General features: G+C 48.4%; 1 protein-coding gene across 1 annotated transcript in view; it reads left to right on the top strand.

Annotated features, from left to right (window-relative positions):
* Dnah2 (dynein axonemal heavy chain 2) overlaps positions 1-25,590 on the top strand; it is a 128,432-nt gene that overhangs the window by 46,790 nt on the left and 56,052 nt on the right. Inside the window, 22 exon segments of the mRNA XM_050162494.1 lie at positions 2,373-2,565; positions 4,505-4,705; positions 4,827-4,983; positions 5,339-5,513; positions 5,922-6,085; positions 8,331-8,492; positions 8,587-8,690; positions 12,123-12,279; positions 12,407-12,489; positions 12,597-12,777; positions 13,102-13,240; positions 16,275-16,492; positions 16,929-17,030; positions 17,709-17,834; positions 18,107-18,217; positions 18,509-18,697; positions 19,092-19,195; positions 19,291-19,480; positions 19,882-20,062; positions 21,119-21,246; positions 21,584-21,736; positions 21,956-22,081. Coding sequence (XP_050018451.1) covers positions 2,373-2,565; positions 4,505-4,705; positions 4,827-4,983; positions 5,339-5,513; positions 5,922-6,085; positions 8,331-8,492; positions 8,587-8,690; positions 12,123-12,279; positions 12,407-12,489; positions 12,597-12,777; positions 13,102-13,240; positions 16,275-16,492; positions 16,929-17,030; positions 17,709-17,834; positions 18,107-18,217; positions 18,509-18,697; positions 19,092-19,195; positions 19,291-19,480; positions 19,882-20,062; positions 21,119-21,246; positions 21,584-21,736; positions 21,956-22,081 — 3,344 coding nt within the window.

The raw sequence follows: 25,590 nt of genomic DNA on the forward strand, positions 1-25,590 counted from the left end.
TATAGATGTCTGTTAAGTCCGTTTGAGTCATAACATCTGTTAGTTCCCTTATTTCTCTGTTAATTTTTTGTCTGGCTGACCTGTCCAGTGGTGAGAGTGGAGTGTTGAAGTCTCCCACTATTAGTGTGTGGGGTTTAATATATGATTTAAGCTTTAGAAGTGTTTCTTTTACATATGAGGGTGCCCTTGTATTTGAGGCATAGATGTTCAGTATTGAGATTTCGTCTTGATGGATTTTTCCTGTGACAAATATGAAATATCCTCCTTTATATCTTTTGATTGATTTTAGTTTGAAGTCTATTTTGTTAGTTATTAGTATAGCTACACCAGCTTGTTTCTTAGGTCCATTTGATTGGAATTTTTTTACCCAACCCTTTACTCTGAGTTGATGTCTGTCTTTGAGGTTGAGGTGTGTTTCTTGTATGTAGCAGAAGGATGGATTCTATTTTTGTATCCAATCTATTAGCCTGTGTCTTTTTATAGGTGAGTTGAGTCCATTTATATTAAGGGATATTAATGACCAGTGATTGCTATCTCCTGTTAATTTAGTTTTTGTTGTTGATGTTAATTTGAATGTTTTTCTCTACTTTGGGATTTGCTGCTGTGAGATCATCAATTGTCTGTGTTTTTGTTGACGTAGCCAACCTCCTTGGTTTGGAATTTTCCTTCTTGTACTTTGTGTAGGGCTGGGTTTGTGACTAGGTATTGGTTAAATCTGGTTTTGTCATGGAATATCTTATTTTGTCCTTCTATGGTTATTGACAGTTTTACTGGGTATAGTAGTCTGGGCTGGCATCCGTGGTCTCTTAATGTCTCCATAAAGCTTGACCACGGCCTTCTGGCTTTCATTGTCTCCAATGAGAAGTCAGGTGTAATTCTGATAGGTCTGCTTTTATATGTTACTTGGCCTTGTTTCTTTGTAGCTCTTAATATTCTTTCTTTATTCTGTATGTTTAGTGTTTTGATTATTATGTGGCGAGGGGACTTTTTTTTTGATCCAGTCTCTTTGGTGTTCTGTAAGCTTCTTGTATCTTCATGGGCATATCTTTCTTTAGGTTGGGAAAGTTTTCTTCTATTATTTTGTTAAATATATTTTCTGTGCTTTTGAGTTGAACTTCTTCTTCTATACATATTATTCTTATGTTTGGTTTTTCCATAGTGTCCCATATTTCCTGGATATTTTGTGTTAAGCTTTTGTTAGATTTAATGTTTTCTTTGACTGATGAGTCTATTTCCTCTATTGTATCTTCAGCACTTGAGATTCTCTCTTCTATTTCTTGTATTCTGCTGTTTGTGCTTGCATTTGTGGTTCCTGATAGTTTTCTCATGATTTCTGTTTCTATAATTCCCTCAGCTTGGGTTTCTTTATTGTCTCTATTTCAGTTTTCAAGTCTTGAATAGTTTCTTTCATATGTTTGATTACTTTTTCTTTTTCTTTTTTTTTTAAAGGGATTTACTGATGTCTTCCAATTTTTTGTTTGTCTTTTCCTCCATTTCTTTGAGGGAATTTCTCATTTCCTCTTTGAGTCTCAAACATTCTCCTGAAGTTATTTTTAGGTCATTTTTTTCTACTTCATCTATATTTGGTTGTTCAAGTCTTGCTGTTGTAGGGTCTCTAGATTTTACTGGTTTCATGTTGTTCTTTGTGGTGGTGTGTGTGTTCTTACCTTGTCTACTCATCCTTTTCTCTAATTGGTGCGGTTGGGCCTGTTTGTGACTCTGGTGATTAATCTTCTAGATGCAAGTGAATCCAAGGCTCAGGTGGTTGTTCTTTGTGGTACAGTCAGTGCCATGGTTTTGTTACACCATTGGTCACTCCTTGTTCCTGGAGGTCTCAGGCCTGCTCTGGTCTTGGTTGCTGGCTCAGACCTGTTTCTGTAAATGTTCCTGGTCTGGATCTGCTCCTGCAGAGGTCCCTGGCTTAGGGTTGGTCCTGCAAAGGTCTCTGGCTCTAATCTTCTTCCCCGGGTGCACCCGGACCCACAGAGGACCTGGCTTAGGCCTACTTTTTTAGAGGTCCCAGACTCACGCCTGGACCTGCAGCAGTCTCTGGCTCTGGCCCACTCACTCACTCAGCAGTTGCTCCCCTGTATCTGCTCCTGCAGCAATCTCAGGCCCAATCCTGCTTCGGCAAAAGTCCCTGGTCTGGTTCATGTCCCTGGTCTGGTTCTGCTCCTGCTCCCATGGAGTTCACCATCCCAGCCCCGCTCTGGCCCAGGTTGCTGGCTCAGTTTCCCTCTATTTCCTAATGCTCATGTTAGAGTATATTTTAGTGGGGAAACTGGCAGAGTAGAAAGCAGAGGGCAGCGTTGGGGCCAGGCTGGAGCCTGGGGTGCATGTCCGTGAGCAGCATCTCTCTGCACCCTTTGAAGAGCGCGATGAGGACATCAAGAAGATCCAGGCCCAGATCAGCAGTGGTGTGACCAACAACGCGAGCTTGCTGCAGAATTACCTCAAGACCTGGGACATGTACCGGGAGATCTGGGAGATCAACAAGGACTCCTTCATCCGCCGCTACCAGCGGCTCAACCCCCCTGTCTCTTCCTTTGATGCTGACATTGCCCGGTGAGTGAAGAAGGGGAGGTGGCGGTGGGATTGTCTAAAAGAAGAGCACTCTCTGGAGGAAGAGAGTGGGGCTCGGCTGGTCCAGTCCTGTAGGTCTGGACATTGCGTGCCCTGGGCTGCAGGAGAAGAGCGCTGGACCTTGGCTTCTTGAGGGCAGAGATCCAGAAAGAGGCTGGGCAAGGTTTAGGGAGAGCTAGCTGTTTCTTTAGAGGAGTCTCGCAGGGGTTGGTTGGGAAGTAAGAGATACTAGAGATGGAGAAGGCAGAAGAGCGGGGAGTCACGGCGCCTGTCTGTGATCCCAGACGGGCGCAGCATGAGCAGAGGGGCAGGGGGTTGTGGCCTGAGACAGGTAGCAAGACCACGCATTAAAAAAGGGGGGGAAATGGGGGGAGGGGAAGAGAGGGGGAGGAAGAGAGGAGGAAGGGAAGGGCAGAGAAGGAAAGCCTTTGGGGCTGACAACTCTAAGGTGCCGGGCTGGAGCTAACTGGAAGAAGATTCTTAAGATCTGACATAAAGTAGCTGCCATCTTTTCATAGTCCCCTGGCTACGGCCGTTCATTCACTCAGAGCAATTCTCCTATGAGCCTTGAAGAAGTTTTAAAAGAAAGAAAAGAACTCTACAGGCCTTTCTCCTCGGGGGCGGTAGTGGGAGGCTGGCGTGCGGCCCAGCTCTGGTACTGACTGGCTCTGCAGTCCCGGGCAGAGTTTCATACGCCCCAGGCCTCAGTTTCCTGTGAGACAGATATGTGACCTACAGTAGGGTGCTGTTCTCTGTGAACTCTGCAAGCTTGTAAGATGCTTGCTGTGCCTCTACCGGCTCCATGCATTTGTACTAGGAGTATGTGTGCAAGCCGCGGGGGCCAGCTCACTAGGTGTGCCAGTTGGTGTCCATTCCTATAAAAAAAAATCCTTGAGGAAAATAAACCTATCAAAAAAGGTTTGTTTCGGTTCACAATTGGGGGAAAGTTTAGCCCATGACCAGTTGACTCCATTGCTTTGGGCTTGTAGATGTGCACTATAGTGGATGCAAAGCCATCAGCCTGTGTCGTAGGATAAAGGCAGAGAGAGAGTTGGGGGAAGAGGCTCCTCCAGGCATCACCCCAGTGATAGGAAGACTTTCTATTTGGTTCACCCCTTTCTACCAACTCCCAGTAGCACCAAGCTGCAGACTGAGACTTACCACACAGACCTGTGGGGAATTTTTAAATCCACAGTAAAACAAAAAGAAAGGATTTCCAGTCAGAGACACCAGGAAAGGCCTGGTGAAGATGGCACCTATATGGGTTGTGCGTTCTAAGAAGGTTGGGGTTTCATCAGGCGGAGATGGTGGGGCCCAGGAGGAAACAGTGCAGACTGAGGTATAGACGGACACAAAGCAAACAGACTGGAACACGGACACAGAAAAGGAGGCAGACAAAAGGGCCGCTGTACATCCCCTGAGGCTGTCCTATGCCATCCCTCCTATGCATGAGGACACGAAGGCTCAGGATGGTCAGACAGTCCCAGGAGAAAAGCATACAAGGTTGGTCCATCGGTAGTTCCAGCTACAGGAAGCTGAGGCAGGAAGACCACTTGTGTTCAGGAGTTTGAGTCCAAGCCTGGTAAAATGTAAAAAGCCTATCTCCTAAACCAAAAGTCTGCTTGAGGCAACTAAGCTAGAAGTGGTGCGGTGTGAGCCCAGCTTGGACCTAGGGGACTTCAAGGCTGTGGGTCCCGGAGGGAAAGTTGTGACTGCAGATTTGCGCTGCCCAGTACTTGGGAAGCTGGCATGGCCACAGCAGTCTGCCAGGAATGGGTTGGCCTGGGTGAGACCTGGCAATAGAACTGTCTAGAACTGCAGGTTTGGGTGAAAGGAAACAAGAGAGTGGAGTTTGGGTGGTGGTGTTGGGGGGCCACCTATGAAGGGATAGAGCCCTCTGAGCAGACCTGGGCTCTTGCAGCTACACAGAGGTGGCTAACAATGTACAGAAGGAGGAGACGGTCCTCAACGTTCAGTTCGTTATGCTGGACTGTTCACACCTCAAGTTCTCACTGGTGCAGCATTGCAACGAGTGGCAGAATAAGTTTACAACGCTGCTCAAGGAGATGGCCGCCGGGCGCCTGATGGATCTGCACAGCTACCTGAAAGACAACGCCGAGAAGTAAGGCTTGGCTTGGGCATGGCTGTGAGTATGTCCAAGCGTGAGTACTCGTGCACGCGTGTGTGTGCATGTGCATGCGTGCACGTGCTTTCCACCAACAACACTCTTTGCTGACTTTTAGAATCAGCCGCCCTCCCCAAACGCTGGAGGAACTAGGGGTCAGTCTGCAGCTCATGGACACCCTGCAGCATGACTTACCCAGCCTGGAGACTCAGATCCCGCCCATCCACGAACAGTTTACCATTCTGGAAAAGTACGAGGTGCCGGTTCCAGACAGTGTAAGTTCCTGCTGTGTTTGGTCCACCCGAGTCAAGCATGTGTCAGTGGCAACAGACTGTAGAGGGAGGAAGTGAGAGATTCAGAACTCCCGAGGACCACGGCTAACTCAAACAGTGGTGCCCCTTAGTTTATATACTTCTGCTAGACCCAGCAACTTGAGATTGGTTTCTTCGGGATCAGTCATGTTTATGACCGCTGGTCTGAGGGCAGAGATGCAGCTAACTGACAGAGAGCTGGGGGGGGGGGGCGGCTCGTTGGGAGAGTGTCGCCTAGCATATGTGACGCCCTGGGTGCCTAGCCTCGGAGAGGATAGACCTCCTGCGTGTGGGTCATTCCGCCCTCTCTCCCTCCCAGGTCCTGGAGATGCTGGACAGTCTCAATGGGGAGTGGATTACCTTCCAACAAATCCTGCTGGACAGCGAGCAGATGCTGAAGAAACACAAGGAGAAGTTCAAGACTGGCCTTATTCACGCGGCTGACGACTTCAAGAAGAAGGCACACAACCTTCTAGAAGATTTTGAGGCCAAAGGTATTCCTTGCTCCACCTCTCTCCCCTTCTTTAGTCTTGGTTTTGTGACTCAGAATTCAAAATTTTGCCCTGGAAAGGTGAAAACAGATGGGGGTGTGTGGCACGGGAAGGTTTGGAGCTGGAAGAAGGGAGCAGGCAGCTCAGGAAAGGGAAGGAACCTCGAGGGGACAGAGGATGAGCTCACCTGGAGTCACGGGTTTCTGGTTGGAAGGCCTGGGCCAGCAACCTTCCCAGTGTTCTAACCCTGACTTCCTAGTCCATTGTTCCTACATGCTCCCCCTTTTCTCCTCCCCTTTCCTCTCACGTGAGAGTAGAGTGGGGTTTGCCCACTGAGCTAGAGAGCCACAGACTGCTTTTCAAGAGGCATGGACCCGAGCAGGATCTGAGCCACATGTTGACTTCCCACAGGGCCCTTTACCAGCAATGTGGGCCACACAGCTGCGCTGGATCAGATTGCACAGGTGCGCGCCATGCTGATGGCCATGCGGGATGAGGAGAACAACCTCCGCTCCAACCTAGGCATCTTCAAGATTGAGCAGCCAATCTCCAAGGACCTCCAGAACCTGGAGAAGGTACTGTGCTGAGCTGGGTTCCATGGAAACCAGGGACAAGTGGCAGGGACAGGACAGGTTTCTGAGGACCTGGGAATGGTTCATTAACAGTTTTGTGGGTTTTTGTTTTGTTTTATTTTTTTTTAACTGAGGTAAAAATTCATACACTAGACCAACCATTTTATTATTATTATCACTATTTATTTTTTGTTTTTTTTGAGTTTCTCTGTGTAGCTTTGGAGCTTTGAGTGCTGGGATTAAAGACGTGCACCACCACTGCCCAGTCTCCCCCACCACCCGATTTTATTTAAAGTTGTTATCTCTTTGAGTACTGGACTTTGCTCCATTTTACTTCTTGGTGCTCTTTTTCTCCTCAAATGGTACATTTTGTATTTTTCCTTGCTCAGTTTTCTCCTTTTCATTATAGATCAGCATAAAGTTGCCACTAATAACTGCACAACAGAGTCCGTACTGGGCTATCTTGAAATCTCCTCTGCCAACACCAATTTAATCCAGAATTCTTCAATCTAGTTTAGCATTGGGCATTTTTTTTTGACAAGGGAAGGAAGCAGACATATTCTTTGCCAAAATATCACAAACACAGTCTCTAGGCCACCTGCTAATATTCTCTTCTGAAACCTTTTCACTGACCCACGTCCCATATCAGCCGCAGTGCCAGCCTCCACGCTTCTGCTGGGATGGCACATTTAACCCCATTGAAGCCCCCACCCAAAGTCTTCCAAATTCCTCCGAACAAAAGCATTGTCAGGCCTCTCACAGCAATGCCTCAGACCCTGGTACCACCTTCTAATCCTTCTCAAGTTGTTCCACTCCCTGGTGACTAAGCATTCATATATGAGCCTATGGGGCCATTCTTATTCAGACCACCACAGCTACTCTTCCAGAGGGCTTGGGTTTGATTCCCAGCACCCATATGGAAGCTTACATAGTCTGTAATTTCAGTTCCAAGAGATCCAATGTCCTCTTCTGGACCCTATGATACTACAGGCACATGGTATGTAGACATACATGCAGGCAAGACAATATTCATAACATAAAAAAATAAATCCTTAGAAAAAAGATTCTAGGTGGCTGGAGAGATGGCTTAGGGGTTAAGAGCACTGGCTGCTCCTCCAGAGGTCCTGAGTTCAATTCCTAGCAACCACATGGTGACTCACAGCCATCTGTAATGGGATCTGATGCCTTCTTCTGGCAGAGAGCACCATGTACATAAATAAATTTTAAAAAAATTATTAAAAAGTAGAAAAAAGATTTTCTAAAAACGATTAAAGGGCTGGAGAGATGGCTCAGAGGTTAAGAGCACTGACTGTTCTTCCAGAGGTCCTGAGTTCAATTCCCAGCAACCACATGGTGGCTCACAGCCATCTGTAATGAGATCTGGTGCGCTCTTCTGGCCAGCAAGCATACAGACAGACAGACAGAACACTGTATACATAATAAATAAATCTTTAAAAACGATTTAAAAAAAACCCCAAACAAAACATTTTCATTGCCACAAGAGGAAGTCATGTTTCTATAAGCAAACACCTCCATCCCCTCTCCCCAGCCCCCACCAACCTATTGTTCACGTGTATAGATTTCCCCGTCCTGGGCATTTCCCACCAATGGAACAATGTGGCCTTTGGTCTCTGATTTCCTTCACTCCCACGGTGTTTTCACAGCTGATGGATGCTATGGCATGTATCAGTATTCCATTCCTTTTCATGGCTCGCTAACATTCTATTGTTTGTTCGTTTTCACCGAAGTGAGCAGGGCTCCTATGAGTGTGCATGTACTTGTATTTGGACGCCTGTCCCTAATTGTTGTGGGATAAGCCTAGCAATAAAATTGCCCGATCATATGGCATCCCTCACTTATGCTTCTGAGTCACAGCCAAGCGATCTTCCACAGCAGCCTTGCCATTTTCATCCCACTAGCAAATGGATGAGAATTACTGGTTTCTCTTGGTATCCTTGCCAACATGTATTTTCCTTTACAGGTTTGTTGTTGTTGTTCTAGCCAGAGTGGGTGTGAAGTGCTATTACATGGAGGCTCTCATTTTCATTTCCCTAAGACTCCGTGTTAAGGAGCTTCTCAAGTGCTTAGCATTTGATGAGCCCTTGAAGCCAGAGAGTAGAGGGCAAAGGTGAACTGGGAGGCAGCACCATCATCAGCTGGACAAGGGAAGGGCCTGCGTGCCGTCGGGGAGGCGGAGGGCCAGGGCGCCATGCCTAAGGCTGTCTGTCCATCCTCCTGCCTCCGACAGGAGCTTGATGCCCTCCAGCAAGTGTGGGAGATCACTCGGGACTGGGAGGAGAGCTGGAACCAGTGGAAGACGGGCTGCTTCCTGACCCTGCAGACAGAGGCTATGGAGTCCATGGCCCATGGGCTGTTTCGCCGCCTCACAAGACTGGCCAAAGAGTATAAGGTACTTGGGGACAGACAAGATGGCCCTGTCCCAGCTGAGGAAGTGGGCAGGCTCCAGTGCCATGGGACTTCTGATGTCTCCCATTTTTGCTCAGGACCGAAACTGGGAAATTATTGAAACCACTCGCTCCAAAATAGAGCAGTTCAAGAGAACCATGCCCCTCATCTCAGACCTGCGGAACCCGGCCCTCAGAGAGAGGTGAGGCTGCTCATGCCCAGCTCTGCTCGTTCTTGTCTGTACCACTTCATGCTTTTTTCTTTTTTGCATGTGTATGCACATGTGTGGTGTATGTGTGCTTGCTTTCCTGGGTGTCTGTACCCATGTGTTGAAGTTAATATTAGATGTTCTTTTTGATCATTCCTCCCTTTTATTTAATGAGGCAGAATCTGAACCCAGAGCTTCCCAATTCCAGCTAGTCTAGTTAGCCAGCCTTCCCTAAGTATCCTCCATCCCTGTGGCCTGAGGGCAACTGCCCTACCTGCCTAGGCAGTTCTTGAGTCCCATGGGTTCTAACCCTGGTCCCTACTCTTGTACTTGAAGCACTTTTTTTTTTTGTTGTTGTTGTTGGTTGTTTTTTTTTAAAATAATTTATTTATTTATTATGTATTCTGTATATATTGTATATTCTGTCTGTGTGTATGCCCACTGGCCACAAAAGGACACCAGACTCCATTACAGATGGTTGTGAGCCACCGTGTGGTTGCTGGGAATTGAACTCAGGACCTTTAGAAGAGCAGGCAATGCTCTTAATCACTGAGCCATCTCTCCAGCCCCCACATGAAGCATTTTTAACCACTGTGCCACCTCCCTGGTCCCAGGGTATTTCACTTTTAGGGAGTGAACCCAGGTCTTGTGAATGTCGGCACTGCCCTGCTAAGCCATAATACTAGTCCAAATTGACCTAAAACCTTTTAATTGCATTTGTTTATTATTGTGTGTGTGTGTGTGTGTGTGTGTGTGTGTGTGTGTGTGTGTGCACGCACACCACAGCTCCAGTGTGGAGTTGGAGGAAAACCTGTTGGAGTTGGTTCTCTCTCCACCATATGGGCCCTGGGGATCACACTGAGACTGTCAGGCTTGCTAGCAAGTGCCCTTGCTTACTGACCCATCTCATTGGCCCCAAGTTTGTATGTAACTGACAGAAAGTCACGTATTTATAATGGCAGCATATGTCTTGCAGGGTGTGTGCACTGCGGGAGAGCTACACTGAAGGGATTGGCATATGTAGCACCTCACATACCTGTTTCTTTTGCTTCTGTGGAGAGAATATTTGAGGTTTACTTTTGGGGTATGTGTTCATCTGTGTGTGTGGAGGGGTGCAGGTGTCTGTGTACATGTGACCCCCCAGGACTGGAGTTCCAGGCACACTGGTCATGGTTAGCCTTTTATAGGGGTGCTGGGATTTGAACTCAGAGTCTTATGCTTGCTTAGAACTGCCTTTACCCAGGGAGCTTTCTCCAAGCCCTTAACATTTATTCCTAGGGTGGATGTGGAGGTACAGCCTAGCTCCAACGTGTCTGCGTTTTATTTAGAAACAGATATAGATATCAGAACAGCACCTCCGTGGTAGTTCAGAAGATCCAGTACCTTCTTCTGACCCCTCAGTCACCAAACACAAGCAAAACACTCAAACATAAAATAAAATGAATAAATCTATTAAAAGAAAAAAGGGCTAGGCAGTGGTGGCACATGCCTTTACTTCCAGCACTCAGGAGGCAGAGGAAGAAAGATCACTGAGTTCAAGGCCAGCCTGGTCTACAGAGTGAGTTCCAGGACAGCCAGGGCTACACAGAGAAACCAACCAACCAACCAACCAACCAACCAACCAACCAACAAACAAACAAACAAAAAAAAAAAAAAGAAAAAAGAAAGAAAGAAAGATAGATAGATAGATAGATAGATAGATAGATAGATAGATCAGGGAGCGGTGGCACACGCCTTTTATCCCAGCTCTTTGGGAGGCAGAGACCAGCCAGGGCTACTTAGTGGGCCCCTGTGTGAAACAAAACAAAACAAAACAAAAAATAATAATTAGAACTGGAGAGGTGCCCAGTGAAGCACTGCTTATCAAGAGGCCCTGGGCTCCATTCCTAGCATCCACATCAGGAGCTCACGGCTGCCTGTAACTCCTGCCTAACACCTGGACTCTGCAGGCACCTGCACTCATGTGCACTACCAGCCCCACCTCATTATTAAAGTTAAAGGTTTTACTTAGTTATTTACATACACATAATACATTGTTGCTAGCACTAGTAACCGTGCAGCTTAATCTCTTGAACTTGCTCCTTCTCTGTAGCTGAAACTCCATAGCCTTTAACCATCTCTCCCAACTCTGTCCCCCACACCCCTGGAGCTACCATTCTCTTCTCTGCCTGTGTGAATGTGACGATTTTTGACTGTATATCTAAATAAGGTCATGTAGGATTCACCTTCCTGTGGCTTAGTTCACTTAACATAAACTCCACATCCCTCTAAACTGTTGAAATTATAGGGATTTCCTCTTCTCCCCCTCCCATTCTCCTCCCCCTCTTCCCTCCTCCTGCCCCTCTTTGTCCTCCTCATCCTCCTCGTCCTCCTCCTCGTCCTCCTCCTTCTTCTTGAGACAAGACCTAACTATGTAACCCTGGCTGATCTAGATAGAACTGGCTGTTTAGACTGTAGATAGCTTAGGCTGACGTTGACCTCACAGACATCTGCCTGTCTCTGCTGGGATTAAAGGTGTGTGCCACCACATCCTATGTTTCTTCTTTTTGAAAAGCTGAATGGTTTTCCATCAGGCACAGATAGTACATTTCTTTTCCAATCAGTAGTTGATGGGCACGTCCGTTGACTCCACCCACACCGGGGCTGTTGTGTATGCGCTGCAGACAGCACGGGCTGCCATGACCAGTCTTTCACTGTCTCCTGCTTCTTGTGCTGTCCCGGGCATTCAGATTCACTGAGTGTGTGTCCATGGGCTCTTTCCTGGCGTCTCCCTCTGCCTCCTCTGGCTTTATCTATTATAACTAAGACTTGTTTTTTTTTTTTTTATCCAAAAAGTTTTATTTTATTGTAGCCACCATTTTTTTTTGCCTTTGAGCAATGTTTTACCCCTAAGTGTTATGTGGGTGAGTCTAATCTAACCCCCCAATTTATAAGTTATGTAGGCTCCCTAACCTGCGTTTCCTTGTCTGTTAATGCAATAGTAGCACTTCCCAGTACGGAGCACTTGTGAGAAGCAGAGTAGCGTGTGTAACCCTTAGCCCAGCACGTGAGCCGTCAGAGACCTGCACTAATGGATCGCGTGTTCGTATGCACACCTGCCTTAACTCCTCCCCAGAGGATTGACTCCTGGAGCGTGACAGATCAATCCTTGTATTCCCACGGTGTCTAAGACCGCACCTGGGAGCCTATTTAGCAAGATCCGTTGAATCGGGAATTAACAAATAACCAGAATTATCATGTTCCAAAGGGAGGAAACGAGAAGCGATTTTTTTTTTTAAAGCAGTGCTGAGTGTGGAATGCTGAGCCTCACACACGCTAAGCAAGAGCTTGATTGAGTCACACTGACAACCCAGGGATTGATTGACACTTGCTAGTAGTAGGCCCTGGAGCAGGCCTCCAGGTCAGACTTCTTGTTCTGGGCTGCAGGCACTGGGACCAGGTCAAAGAGGAAGTCCAGCGGGAGTTTGATCAGGAGTCGGAAAGCTTCACCTTGGAACAGATCGTGCAGCTCGGAATGGACCAGCATGTGGAGAAAATCGCGGAGATCTCTGCTTCTGCCACCAAAGAGCTAGCCATAGAAGTGGTATGATAGCATCCTACTCCTCAGCCTCCTGTGTACAAACTTCCAGCCGCCGCATTTGAGCCCCCCAGGCTCCTCTCCCCTTTGTGGACTAGGTATGGTTACTCTGCCCTCCAAATTCTCTTCACAGGGCTTACAAAACATTAACAGAACCTGGGATGTGACGCAGCTAGACATAGTACCCTACAAGGACAAGGGCCATCACCGGCTCAGGTAGAGAGGGCTCCAGACGAGGTTGGCACATGTGGCCTGAGCTGCCGAGAGAGGCTAAGGGATTGACAGGTGGGTATGGACAATGATTTCCAGCCTTTGCACCCCAGGGGCACAGAAGAAGTGTTCCAGGCCCTGGAAGACAATCAGGTGGCTCTGTCGACCATGAAGGCCTCTCGGTTTGTGAAGGCCTTTGAGAAGGATGTGGACCACTGGGAACGCTGTCTCTCCCTCATTCTGGAGGTTATTGAGATGGTGCTCACGGTGCAGCGACAGTGGATGTACCTGGAGGTCAGCAGCCACACTGCCTGGGCTGTCCCTGCCCCTGCTGGAGCCTGGAAATTGGCCTGCTGTCAGTGTCCTCTTCCCACCTCCCGAGACCCCACCTTCTGACTCTCGTCTCTGTATCTTACATCCCACCCAGGCAAGCCTGTCTTCTTCCAGATTTATGTTTTCCTCTTGGGTTCTGTCCTGAATTCCCAATCTCAGCTTGGCTTCTTGCCCTGGTTTCTAATGGTCTGACTCTTGTACTTGGTTGTCATCTGTGGTCTGGGAGCAGAGTGTGGAGGGAGGGTATGTGCGAAACGGCCTCTCCCCCGGCTCTACGCCCCTCAGAATATCTTCCTTGGAGAGGACATCCGAAAGCAGCTGCCCAATGAGTCAGCCCTGTTTGACCAGATCAACAACAACTGGAAAGCCATCATGGACCGGATGAGCAAAGACAATAACGCTCTCCGGAGCACCCACTACCCAGGTGAGGGCTCCCCAGGCAATTGTCCCGACAGCCCTCACTGCTCCTATGCATTTGTGAGGTTGTGGCCACATGCTTCGTCACTAAAATGTTCCGTCATCACTATCATCAGTAGCCGTGTTTAATCCCACTGCGGCTGTGAGTAGTGACCCTACCACCGCTTAGCACCGTTTGCTAATGTTATTCGAATACTATTGCTCATCATGCTTATTTGTACAGTAGATCAAGTTAAACTGATACTAGGTGGAGTATCATCCAGTGCTTTAGAGCATGGGCTACCCAGTCAGGCCTTGCTGGTTCTGCGCACTGCAGTCCTCTCCTGTCATGGGAGTATTTGGAAGGACTGCAACAGAGCAGTGACTCTCACAGTAGAGTAGGGGGCGCTGGCTCAACAGCGCTGGTCTTAGCAGCCCTACTGACAACTGCTGTTCTCTGGCTGAGTCCCAGCCACTGCTGCCCTGAAGTGATCTGGGTAATGGACTGACTCACAAAGCCACCAAAATAGTGATCCTGTTGTTAAACACAAGATTGCGAGTCTTTCTGTGACCTCAAGAGGTCACCTGAGGTCACCCAAAGACTCCAGTAGCCTGCAGTCACTACACTTGCTGGAAGGCACTGTTTCACACTTTTGGTCAGGACAGAGCCTGGGAAGAACCTGGGGAAAGTCCCAAAGGCTGAGAATGCAGACGGAAAGCTAAGACTTCTGGGAACCTACAGCTGTTAACACATCTTGTTTAAACTCTCAGATGGGCCTTTGTGGTAGACCTCTTTTTTTTTTTTTTTTCTTTTTTCTTTTCTTTTTAAGATAATCAAAGGGGTGTGTTTACTTCAAGACCACAATCTTGGGTTTGGACTCTACATTCTGTGACTGTATGGGTGTATGGGTTTGTGTAGCACGGTGTGTTTTGTGTACACATATGGGTGTGTGTGTGTGTGTGCCAGAGGGTGGGGAGTCCAGCAATTGACTTTGGGTGTCTTCCTCTATCACTTTACTGTATTTCTTTATTTTATCTTTTTATTCTTGATAGTGAAATTTAATTAGTACTTTTTCCCCTCTAAACCCTCTTACCTACTCCCTGTTCTCCTTCAAATTCATGGCCTCTTTTCTCACTAATGGTTATTGCATATGTGTGTATTTACATATATGTTCCTAATTAGAACCTGTTCCGTCCATATAATGTTTTCAGGGCTGACCGTTTGGCTCTGGAACACCAATTGCTGTGCTTGTCCCCCGGGAGGGCCACCTCTCCTGCTCCCAGCTTTCCTCAGCTGCCTGTAGTTCCTTGTATAGGGCTAAAGCCTCAAGAGCTTTTCCCCATCTAATTTTTGATAGGTTTATCGGTGTCAATCTTTTTTCAGATCACATTTGGGCAGTCATTGTTATTGGTTTTTCTTTTACTCTAGCCCCACATTGGAATGCTAAAATGTTATTGTTTGTGTTTTACTCTTTTGGCTCTTTGAGGGGCCTGCCATCCACCCAGCTCTCAAATAAATCACAAGGAGGCTTATTCTTACTTATGAATGCCCGGCCTTACCTTGGCTTGTTTCTAAACAGCTTTTCTTAAATTATCCCGTCTACCTTGTGCCTCTGGGCTTTTCTTACTTCTGTGTATCTTATGTTCACTCTTAGTCTGCCGGCTGGGTGTCTGGGTGACTGGCCCTTACATCCTCTCCTCTTCTTGTTCTCTCTTGCGCCTCCTCCCTTCTTCCAGATTTCTCTATTTACTTTCTCTGTCTGCCAGCCCTGCCTGTCCTTTCTCCTGCCATTCAGTTTTTTATTAGACCATTAGGTGTTTCAGACAGGCAAAGAACCACAGCTTCACAGAGTTAAATAAATGCAACATAAAAGAATGCAACACATCTTTGCATCATTAAACAAATGTTCCGGAGCAAAACAAATGTAGCACACCTTAAAATAGTATTCCACAGGTCATGTTGGTGACACTTTCCTGGGTAACTGGAGACACAGTCTCACAGCAAACTCCCTGGTCCTCTGGCTCTTACCGTCTTCCCGCTCCCTCTTCTGCAGTGCTGCCCAAGTCTTAGGTGGAGAGTGTTGTGGAGGTGTCCACTGGTACTGCATTCTGACAGCCTGTGTTTCCCATAGTGGTCTCCATCTGTTACCAAGGGAAGTTTCCTTGATGAGGGATGAGAGCCTATGGACAAATGTTTATAGATTGTTGTTAGGAATTATGGTGGTTTAGTAAATTAATGGTTGTAGATTCTCCTCCAGTAACCACAACTTCATTGGTATTGAGTGGTAGTTAGCTAAGCCATACTGCCAGCCTTGGTGGCCCTTTGGCTGAGTGGGTCTTAGGTCTAATTAGGGAGCTGTTGGTTACTGCCAGGTGTGCATGCCGATACTGCACCCTGAGGGTTATCATGCCAGGCTGGTCATTGATGTGTTCCATAGATGTCATACTGGAGAGGACTGTTGGCTACCCCCTCCTTTGGAAGCTTGCACGGCGCCTTCGGGTACCATGAAAGCTAATCCTCAGGGGTTATGCAGGTCATCACTAGCTCAGGGGTCTCTGTGCCCTGTTTCTGAAGTACATGGTGTTTTCAGCAACTTACTGTCCACCTCTGGGGGTAACCAAGGGCGACAGCGGTGGCCTTTGGCCTCCGCGTGGCGTGCCCTCTGTGTTGTGTCATGGTTGCTGCCATCCTGTGTCTGTGGCGTCTTTAGCGACTCGGCTTGCTGGATTGAGCAAACGGCAGGATCGTTTGTAATTTTCAGACACTCTTGAGTTGAGCGGTGATGCTCCAAGCTCTTAGGTATAATAGGACTATTGTGCTAAAGACTGGTGAGAAACGGGGCTAACTCATATGATACCCCATGAATACCGTACGAGCTCTCCACAGGTAGCCATGTCTGATGAATACAAGAGAGAGTGGGATAATATGCACGAGCATTGGAGCGATTTCTCTGTTTCTGAAAGCCCTTCCAGCCGTCTGTACCGCAGAGCTGAGGACTGCATGTCTACTCAGGGCGGCAGTGGCAAGGCCGTCACAAGTCACCCATTTCCCTTCTCCCCAGACCTCTTGGAGACACTGATAGGGATGAACACCATCCTGGAGGACATTCAGAAGTCTCTGGACATGTACTTAGAGACCAAACGACATATATTCCCTCGCTTCTACTTCCTGTCCAACGATGACCTGCTGGAGATTCTGGGCCAGTCCCGTAACCCAGAGGCTGTGCAGCCGCACCTCAAAAAATGCTTCGACAACATCAAACTGCTGAGAATCCAAAAGGTCAAAAGAGGTGGCCATGATGGGATGAGGGCCGGGAAGGAGTGGTGACGTCAAGGTATTGGAGGCTTTGGTGGGGACCACACTCTCCTCGCAGGGGAGTGGCATTATGTAATAATTGTCAGTCCTCACATAGAACTTTCCACAACTGGTATGTTGAGAGGCGGGAAGAGAAGAAATTGCCTTTGAAGGGCACAGATGCTTCTAAAACTGTGGTTTTGAACCTGTGGGTCTTGACCCCTTTGGGGGTTGACTATCAGATTTTTACATTACAATTCATAACAGCAGCAAAATTACAGTTCTGAAGTAGCAACAGAAGCAAGTGTATGGTTGGGGTCAGCACAACATGAAGAACTGTATTAAAGGATCGCAGCGTTAGAAAGACCACTGCTCTAGGCCAGAATGAGGCCAGGGCATGGATGACTGGTCTCTTCCACAGGTCGGGGGCTCCAGCAGCAAATGGGAAGCAGTGGGAATGTTTTCAGGTGACGGCGAATACATCGATTTCCTCCACCCAGTACTTCTCGAAGGACCCGTGGAGGTGCGCGCTGGCGAATGTCTCAGGAGCAAACTGTCTTCCTTTTCTTTCTTTTTCTTTTCTTTCTTTTTCCTTTTTCTTTTCTTTTTTCAAGACAGTGTTTCTAGGTGTATCTTTAATTGTCCTGAAATTGTCTTTCTATTAGAAAGTTTACTTGGCACACGCCTTTAATCCCAACTGGGGAGGCAGAGGCAGGTGGGTCTCTGAGTTTGAGGCCAGCCTGGTCTACAGAGCCAGTTTCAGGACAGCCAGGACTACGTAGAGATCACTGTCTTGAAAAATCAAAGAACAAAAGTTTGCTTGGCTCCGTGAGGAGAGACCATTTCCATGAAGGGGGAGATGAGCTTGCTTTGTAGCTGCCATCTCCTCACACATGTGTGTTCTTGACATTTCCTCACACATGCGTGTTCTTACATTTCCTCACACATGCGTGTTCTTGACATTTCCTCACATGCGTGTTCTTGACATTTGTCCCCCTCCTTAAACTTAAGTGTCCATCTGATGCTCCAACCCTCTGCTTCCTGCCTCCACATCCTTTAGAGACCCACACCAGCTACGGCCCAACTACATTTTCCCTCCTGGGTCCTCAGCCCTCTGCAGTCTTATTTCCCGTGTCTTCTCTTTGGGAATCTCAGCCACTGGCCATTAGCCTGAGCCCTTGTGTTATTTTATTCTTCCTAGTCCTGGCTTGGTGATGTGGAACGGGCCATGAGGATGACCCTGCGGGATTTGCTTCGGAACTGCCGAGTGGCCCTCAAGAAGTTCCTCAACAAGAGGGACAAATGGGTGAAGGAGTGGGCCGGCCAGGTGAGTGGGGGGTGCACAAATGGAGCTAATGGAGCAGTGTGTGGAAAGACAGACTTCAGGGCATCACAAACAGGGGCTTCCTGTTCCTCCTTCCAGGCTTGGCTCTCACACCCTATATAATGGAATCAGGACTCCTGACCGAAGGCACATGTGCCAACCTTCAGGGTAGACTAGACTATAGTCACTGGGTTTTAGAAGAGGCTGAAACCCAAGAAGGGGCTGTGTGGGTGGCTAAAGGCAAGGCCTGGGAACCAACTTCTGTACCCCCTCAGGTGGTGATTGCCGCTAGTCAGATCCAGTGGACTGCTGACGTCACCAAGTGCCTGACGACAGCTAAGGAGCGGTCAGACAAGAAAATTCTCAAGGTCATGAAGAAGAAGCAGGTGAGGAGCCCTTCAAGGATGGGGCCCACCTGGAGTTGGAATTGGTGTGTAGGGGGGGTGACTAGAATCAGAACTGGAGAGAGCTGGTTCGAACAAGCCAGAACAAGGGAGCCAGGAACTGCCGGGAGTTGCGGAGGTGTGCAACAGAGCCCGGCTCTCCTGTGTAGATGCTGGATAGTGGGATTGTAGGGCTTTGGCATGGGCCTGGGGGTGACATTCGGTTGGGACACGATATTGTTCAGCGTTGGCTACATTGCTCCATCTGTTCTTGACTCTTGCCTCATTCCGCAGGTGTCAATACTAAATAAGTACTCAGAAGCCATCAGGGGGAACTTAACCAAGATCATGAGGCTTAAAATTGTGGCTCTGGTGACGATAGAAATTCACGCTCGCGATGTGCTGGAGAAACTGTACAAGAGTGGCCTCATGGATGTCAATGCTTTTGACTGGCTCAGCCAGCTCCGCTTCTACTGGGAGAAGGTGTCAGATGGCCAACTTGCTCCTCTCTTATTCCCAAACTGGCCCAAAACGCTTTTCATTTGTGGAAGTGTTCTGTCTTCTCTCACTGCTCCTTCCTGGCAGCTTTTAACTCTGTCACCCCCAGTTCAGGAGTGACAAATAGTGGCTCCAGGCAATACTCCCTGTAGGTGCCGCCCCACAGGGACTCAGAGCCCAGGCAGCTATTCCATGGTTTGGGGTGGGGAAAGACATGCAGTATGGAACCCATTTTCTGTCTTGGCCCTAAACCATCCTCTAAAACAGGACCCCTAATCTCCCTGCAGCCCTCCGACCCCTCTGAACCCTAATGGTCACCATTTCTATCTCTACTCTTCCCCTAAACCCATGTCTGTCTTGTTCTGTCCTGATTTCCCAGGACGTTGATGACTGTATAATCCGCCAGACCAACACACAGTTCCAGTATGGCTATGAGTACTTGGGGAACTCTGGCCGGCTGGTCATCACTCCCCTGACAGACAGGTCAGCTGTGGGGATGAACTGGTGTTTGGGGGAGGAGCTGCAGAGACAACAGAATCTTCCGGGAGTCTGACCTGAATCATGTCTTAAATTCTCAGATGTTACATGACATTGACCACAGCACTGCATCTTCATCGAGGGGGTTCCCCCAAAGGACCAGCAGGCACTGGAAAGACAGAAACGGTCAAAGACTTGGGTAAAGCCCTGGGTATATATGTCATCGTGGTCAACTGCTCCGAGGGCCTGGACTATAAGTCCATGGGCAGGATGTACTCAGGACTGGCCCAGGTCAGTACCCTGCCTCCACATCCTAAAGGTCCTTTACACATCTTTTAGTGCCTAAAAATCAACTGAGACCCAAATCTGGTTTATACCTTGTAAGACAGCCTTGCCTCGGGTAATTCCTATAAGCGCAGCGAAGAAGTTTCAAGGTGCAGGTTTGCAAACTAAGGTCACGCAAGGGTCACATGGAGTTGTGCAGAATCGTGCACTCAGGGTGCACGAGTTCCACCTATAGGTGGTTCTAGCCACACCCTGAGCAGTTGTCTCATGGAGGGCTCTGGCCAGAAGCTATGACATTGTTACTCTGGTCCCCCTACACCCTACATTTCAGAGGCCACCTTTCCTACCAAAGCAGTTTCAGGACACCTCTCTTGCTTCGGCAACTCTGCCTCTCTCTCCCTCCACAGACTGGAGCCTGGGGCTGCTTTGATGAATTTAACCGCATCAATATCGAGGTGCTGTCTGTGGTGGCCCAGCAGATCTTGTCCATCCTATCAGCCTTGGCTGCCAACCTCACCCGCTTCCATTTTGAGGGCTTTGAAATAAACCTGGTGTGGTCTTGTGGGATCTTCATCACCATGAATCCTGGTAGGTGGCAGGAACTAAATGAAGTGGAGGTGGGGGAAGGGGAGAATTGGGTGTCTGAGATAAGTATTGTGACCTTTCCTTCTCCCTCTCTGTGCCAAAGTGCTTGGCTGTGAAATACTTGACTAAAGACTCCTGCGTTAGTCAGCTTTCCATTGCTCTGGCAAAATCCCCAAGGAGACTTAGCTTAAAGCCAAAAGGTCAGTTTGGGGTCCACGGTCTCAGCCCATGGACTGCCATTTCTGAGCCATTGGTGAAGGTGAGGCAGGGCATCATGAAGGAGGTGTGTGGTAGAACAGGACTGTTCATTTCACAGTGACCAGGGAGGAGAGAGGGAGGGAGAAAGAGAGAATCACTGACTCATGGGTGCACACCAATAATTTCCTTCTCTCATGTAGACCACACCTTTGAAAGTTTCCATTGATAGCCATAACTCTGAAGAGCAGCCCTTGATAAGGCCAGGACCCTGTGGCCTGTCTAGTCTCCAGATGGCTGCACCTCTGAACTGGCTGTGTTGGGAACGAAGCCTCTAGGGGACATTTCAGATCCAAATCACAGCCACAGTGGGAAGAGAAAGTACCTCCTGTCCCATTCTCCCCGAAGGGCTGATAACCTGATAACCTCTGTGCGTCTGGTAGAACCCTCATCTTCCCTGTGGGCTAGCTCCTTGCTCTACCTTCTATCCCTCTGGAAAGCGGAAGACTCCCTAATGTGTAGGGATTTTCCATCTCATCGTGGCCCACGAGGGTCAGGAAGGGTCAGGAAAGCTCAGATCAGAGCCATAGCTGTGAGCGCTACAGGGCCCGTGTGGGCTCTGTGTAGAACACAGCACCTCTGTGGCTGCAGTTGGAAACAGGGCCACGTGGAAAGTAAGGAGCACCTGTGAGGAAAGAAGATGGGAGGAGAGGGAGCCAAGGCAGAGATGAGGAAAGAATTCCTGCTTGGAGCTGGAGCCAGGGAGAACGTGAGGGATACAGTAAAAGCTGGGCAGAGTGGGACGTTTGGGAGATCAAGTGAGGACAGGGAAATGCGGTTCGAAACAAAGGATTTTGTTCCCAGGCTATGCTGGCCGCACGGAGCTTCCAGAAAACCTAAAGTCCATGTTCCGCCCAATCGCCATGGTGGTGCCCGATTCTACACTCATTGCGGAAATCATTCTCTTTGGGGAGGGATTTGGCAACTGCAAGGTATTCTAATAATTTATTCCTTCCAATTATTTTATTTCCCTTGCATAATTATTCCCTGGACAGAGGAGCCCCGAAAGGACTCGCAATCCATTTATCCTAACAAGATCTTAGAGTACTGTCAAAAGGCGGTGGAGTCAGAGGAGTCCAGAGGGGCAGGGGTCTCCCTTCCATGATGCTACTGACCGATCATAGCACAATCCACAGATCTCCTAGCATTGTCCAGAGCGCCTTCTAGATGCTTCAGGTCCCTGTCCTCGATTCTTGTGGCTATAACAGTCTCCAGATGAAAAGGAGACTTGTGGGAGCTGAAGTGTTGTCTTCTGTACATGGTTCCCAGATCCTGGCCAAGAAGGTGTACACCCTGTACTCGCTGGCCGTGCAGCAGCTCTCGCGACAGGACCACTACGACTTTGGCCTGCGTGCCCTCACCTCACTCCTACGCTAAGCCGGCAAGAAGCGTCGCCTGCAGCCAGATCTGTCTGATGAAGAGGTTGGCCTGACACGTGGCCCTTGGACCTGGTCCCCATCCTCACTAGTCTGAAGGTGTCTTCATGACAGTTTTTAGACTTTCTTTTCCTTCTCCAGAAAGAGTTATTCCACCAGCACCTGCCTGCCCCACCTGACCCGCCCCCTGTGTTGTCCCTGTTGTGTTCCCGAGGACCAGCTCTGGCCTAGCCACTGTTGTTAGGTCTCACCCTTCCCCACACAGGTTATGCTGCTCTCCATGAGGGACATGAATATCGCCAAGCTGACGTCAGTGGATGTCCCGTTGTTCAATGCCATTGTGCAGGACCTTTTCCCCAACATTGAGCTGCCAGTCATAGACTACGGCAAGGTATTTGCTTTTGTGCGTGTGTATGGGGGTGGGGATCAGAGGACAACTTACAGGAGTCAGTTCCCACTTCCTCCAGGTGGGTTCTGGGGATCAGACTTGGATAATCGGGCTTGGTTGCAGGTGTCTTTACTCACTGAGCTACTGGCCTTCTTGCTGGCACACTATTTCTTTATTCTTTTTTGTTTTTGTTTTTGTTTCTTGAGACAGGTTTCTCTGTGTAACTTTGATGCCTGCCTGTTCTGGAAGTCACTCTGTAGTCCAGACTGGCCTCAAACTTACAGAGATCCGCAGAGATCTGCCTGCCTCTGCCTTCTGAGAGCTGGGATTAAAGGCATGTATCACCACCACCTGTCTTATTTATTCTTTAATAAGTTCCCTGACCTCATGCATAACTGTGCATCTGGGAACAAGAAGTGCCATGCCCTGAACTTCGTCGCCCACTAGGTGACAGTTGGCTCCTCCTTGAGCCCACACCAATAACTTCCTCTCTTACTCTGTCCTACAGGCTTCCCAGCTCACCCTACTTGCTTTATCTATCTATCTATCTATCTATCTATCTATCTATCATCTATCTACCTATCTATATCTATCTATCTATCTATCTATCTATCTATCATCTATCTATCTATCTATCTATCTATCTATCTATCTATCATCTATCTATCTATCTATCATCTATCTATCTATCATCTATCTATCATCTATCTATCTATCTATCTATCTATCTCTATCTATCTATCTATCTATCTATCATCTATCTATCAACATAGCCCTGGCTGGCTGACCTGGAACTCCCTATGCAGACCAGGCTGGCCTCATATTCTCAGAGATTGGCCTGCCTCTGCCTCCCTGTGAGTCACCACTTCAGGCTCAAGTTACTTCTTTCTACTCAACAAATCCTTGAAGTGACTGAAATCTCAGCTATCTTGGCGATATCCATCAGCACGCCCCCAGTTCTCCTGTCCTCATGGTGGGAACCTGGAGGAGAGCCCCCCTCCCCAGAACTGTGTGGTAGGTGAGAGCAGAGGAATGGAGGAGGTGCGGAAGCTGCAAGAGCTCTCCTCTCTGTGCTTAGTCCACAAGCAGGGAGCTATCTCTTCACTGCAGCTGTTAAAATGTTGAAACAACAACAGCAACATCCTTTGTAGTGCATCACTAAAACGGCAAGAGTTCCAGGGGCCTTGGTGCAGAGACTTTGAGAGGCAAGCAGTCTCCAGTACTGGTATTTTCCGTGAGAATTTTGTCAATCTAAGGTGCCAGAGATAGATAGGAAGGAAAGCAGCCCAAGTCTGGAGGTGGACCGGAAAGCCCCAAGCTATGGAAGCCTTGCTCCACAGGGCCACACCCTCAGTCAACAGGACCGCAGAGAGAAACGCGCTTGTCTGAGCCTTGGTGATGGGAGAGGTTTCTTCAGCTCAGCCTCACACTGTTTATGGTTGTCATTTTATCCTACTGTGTAATTTAAAATCCCAAGCTTAGCCTCCTGCATGGCCTGCAGGTTGTCAGTGCCCCCAGGTGACCGGCAGAAGCAAAGGGAAATGACTTCAGGAGGAACAGAGCCTGGCTCAGGTCCAGAAGAGAAATAACAAAGCAAAATGAGCAATAGAGCCCGGAGGGCAAGGCAAGCCCGGTGCAGGACTGGAAGCTGGAAAAGGAAGGGCCAACAGAGTGGAAGCCACTCCTGTAATCTTCAGATATGGAACGCTAAGAGAAACTTTGCCGATGGCTGTCTTGAATGTTTTCTCAAGGAGCTAAGAGCAGAACTGTGAGCCGGGAACGAGAGTTGGCAGCAAACTGCATCGGAAGGCATGAGGAGAGTAAGGAGAAACATCCGGGCGTGCTTGTGCATGTCTGCCAACTCAACACGGTCTGGAGCTGGTGGCAGGAAGACGCTACGCAGTTCTTAAAAAATGTAGAATTTCAGGGCCAGAGAGACGGCACTTGCTGTCCTTGCAGAGGACCCAGCTTTGGTTCCCAGCGCCCACGAGGCAGTGGACAACTGTTCCAGCGGATCCTGTTACCTCTTCCAATCTCCTGCATGTATATATGGTGTACATAAACTCATGCAGATACATCATACATGTCAAAACAATAAATACATCTTTATTTAAAACGAACCCTCAGAGGAGAGTCAGAGGACTTCCAGCTAAGGAAAGTCAGTCGTACTGCGTGGCAGCTGTGCTAAAGACTGACTTCTAAGGTGAGCGCATCTCGTCCAGAGGGCAAAGGAAGATGGGGGGAGCTAGCCCACAGGAGGCTTTAGCCCTGCCCTGAGAGGCCTGGAAGTGGGGCAGCAGGGCAGCAATTTCAGTTTGACATTTGTGGCATCTAGGCAAGGGTGGGCAGGATAGCACAGTAGAGTAAGGAGGCAAACGTCTCAGTAGTTAGATCTCAGCCAGATGTGGAGGTACACACGTGTAGTCCCAGCATCAGAAGGTAGACTCAGGAGGATCCCCACAAGTTTGTGATTAGCCTGGTCTACATAGGAAGTTTGAAGCCAGCCAGAGTTCTGTAACAAGACTCTCAGAGGGGGGAAAAAGCAGTAGTAAGCAGTAGTATCTCTAAGATCTGAAGTCTTAAAGACCCGCTGACTCTACCTCCCCTGCTGGGGAAGATAAAAGAGCCCGTGTCAGGCCCCGGAGCAGCGGTGTGAGTAGGAGTGAGCCACTCTGACTGAGGGGATATTTGCAGACTGGATGCTCAGACCTCCTGCTTTCTGTCATCTCTCTCGGCATAAACAACAGGAGAGTGGAAGGATTGTCTCTGGGGAATTCTTCTGACTCAAGAGGAATGACTGAAACCTGCGAGAAGGCCCCAGAGGGACCAGCAGGGCTGCTCTGCTCACGGTCTAGGAGCCCCACACCCACAGCGGAGCTTCCATTTTCTACAGTCTTAGAGAGAACTCGGGAGTAGAGGGACAATCAGAAATGCAAGGCCAACCTTGGCTATATAAGGAATCTGAGGACAGCCTGGGCTCTACAATAATTATTACACACACACACACACACACACACACACACACACACACACAGAGATCAAAATCGGTAGGGTGGGGCCGGGTGGGGGGGAAATGGGTGCCTGCGTCCTTATCTGGCTGGCAGCCCTATCTCCTTAGGACTTGGTTACCTGGAGGGCCAGAGTTCTCCCACAAAAGGAATGAGCCAATTGGAGAAAACAGACAGCCAAGGGCAGAAAGTATAACAAACACAAACAAGCCATTACCGGCTGTCCCAGCTGGGGAGCAGTGGCCGCACCTGTAGAGGCTGAGAGTGGTGTCTATGGATTCACATCAGCCTGGGGCTACCAAGACCCTACCCAGACCGAAACAAAGGAACGACTATCAGGATTATCAGAAAATGAAATTCTAATGAAATGCCATTAAGAAAGGACTGTGGCGGAGACAACATCAGACAAAGGGGGGAAGAGATAGGATTCAAAGAAAAATCTAGGCAAGATAATATTCCAATAATTTCAAAGTCTCCAAAAACCAAAAAAAAAAAAAAAAAAAA

This window comes from Alexandromys fortis, unplaced genomic scaffold, assembly GCF_014885135.2.
Source record: "Alexandromys fortis isolate MF-2015 unplaced genomic scaffold, M_Fortis_MF-2015_v1.1 scaffold_84, whole genome shotgun sequence".
Classification (NCBI taxonomy): domain Eukaryota; kingdom Metazoa; phylum Chordata; class Mammalia; order Rodentia; family Cricetidae; genus Alexandromys; species Alexandromys fortis.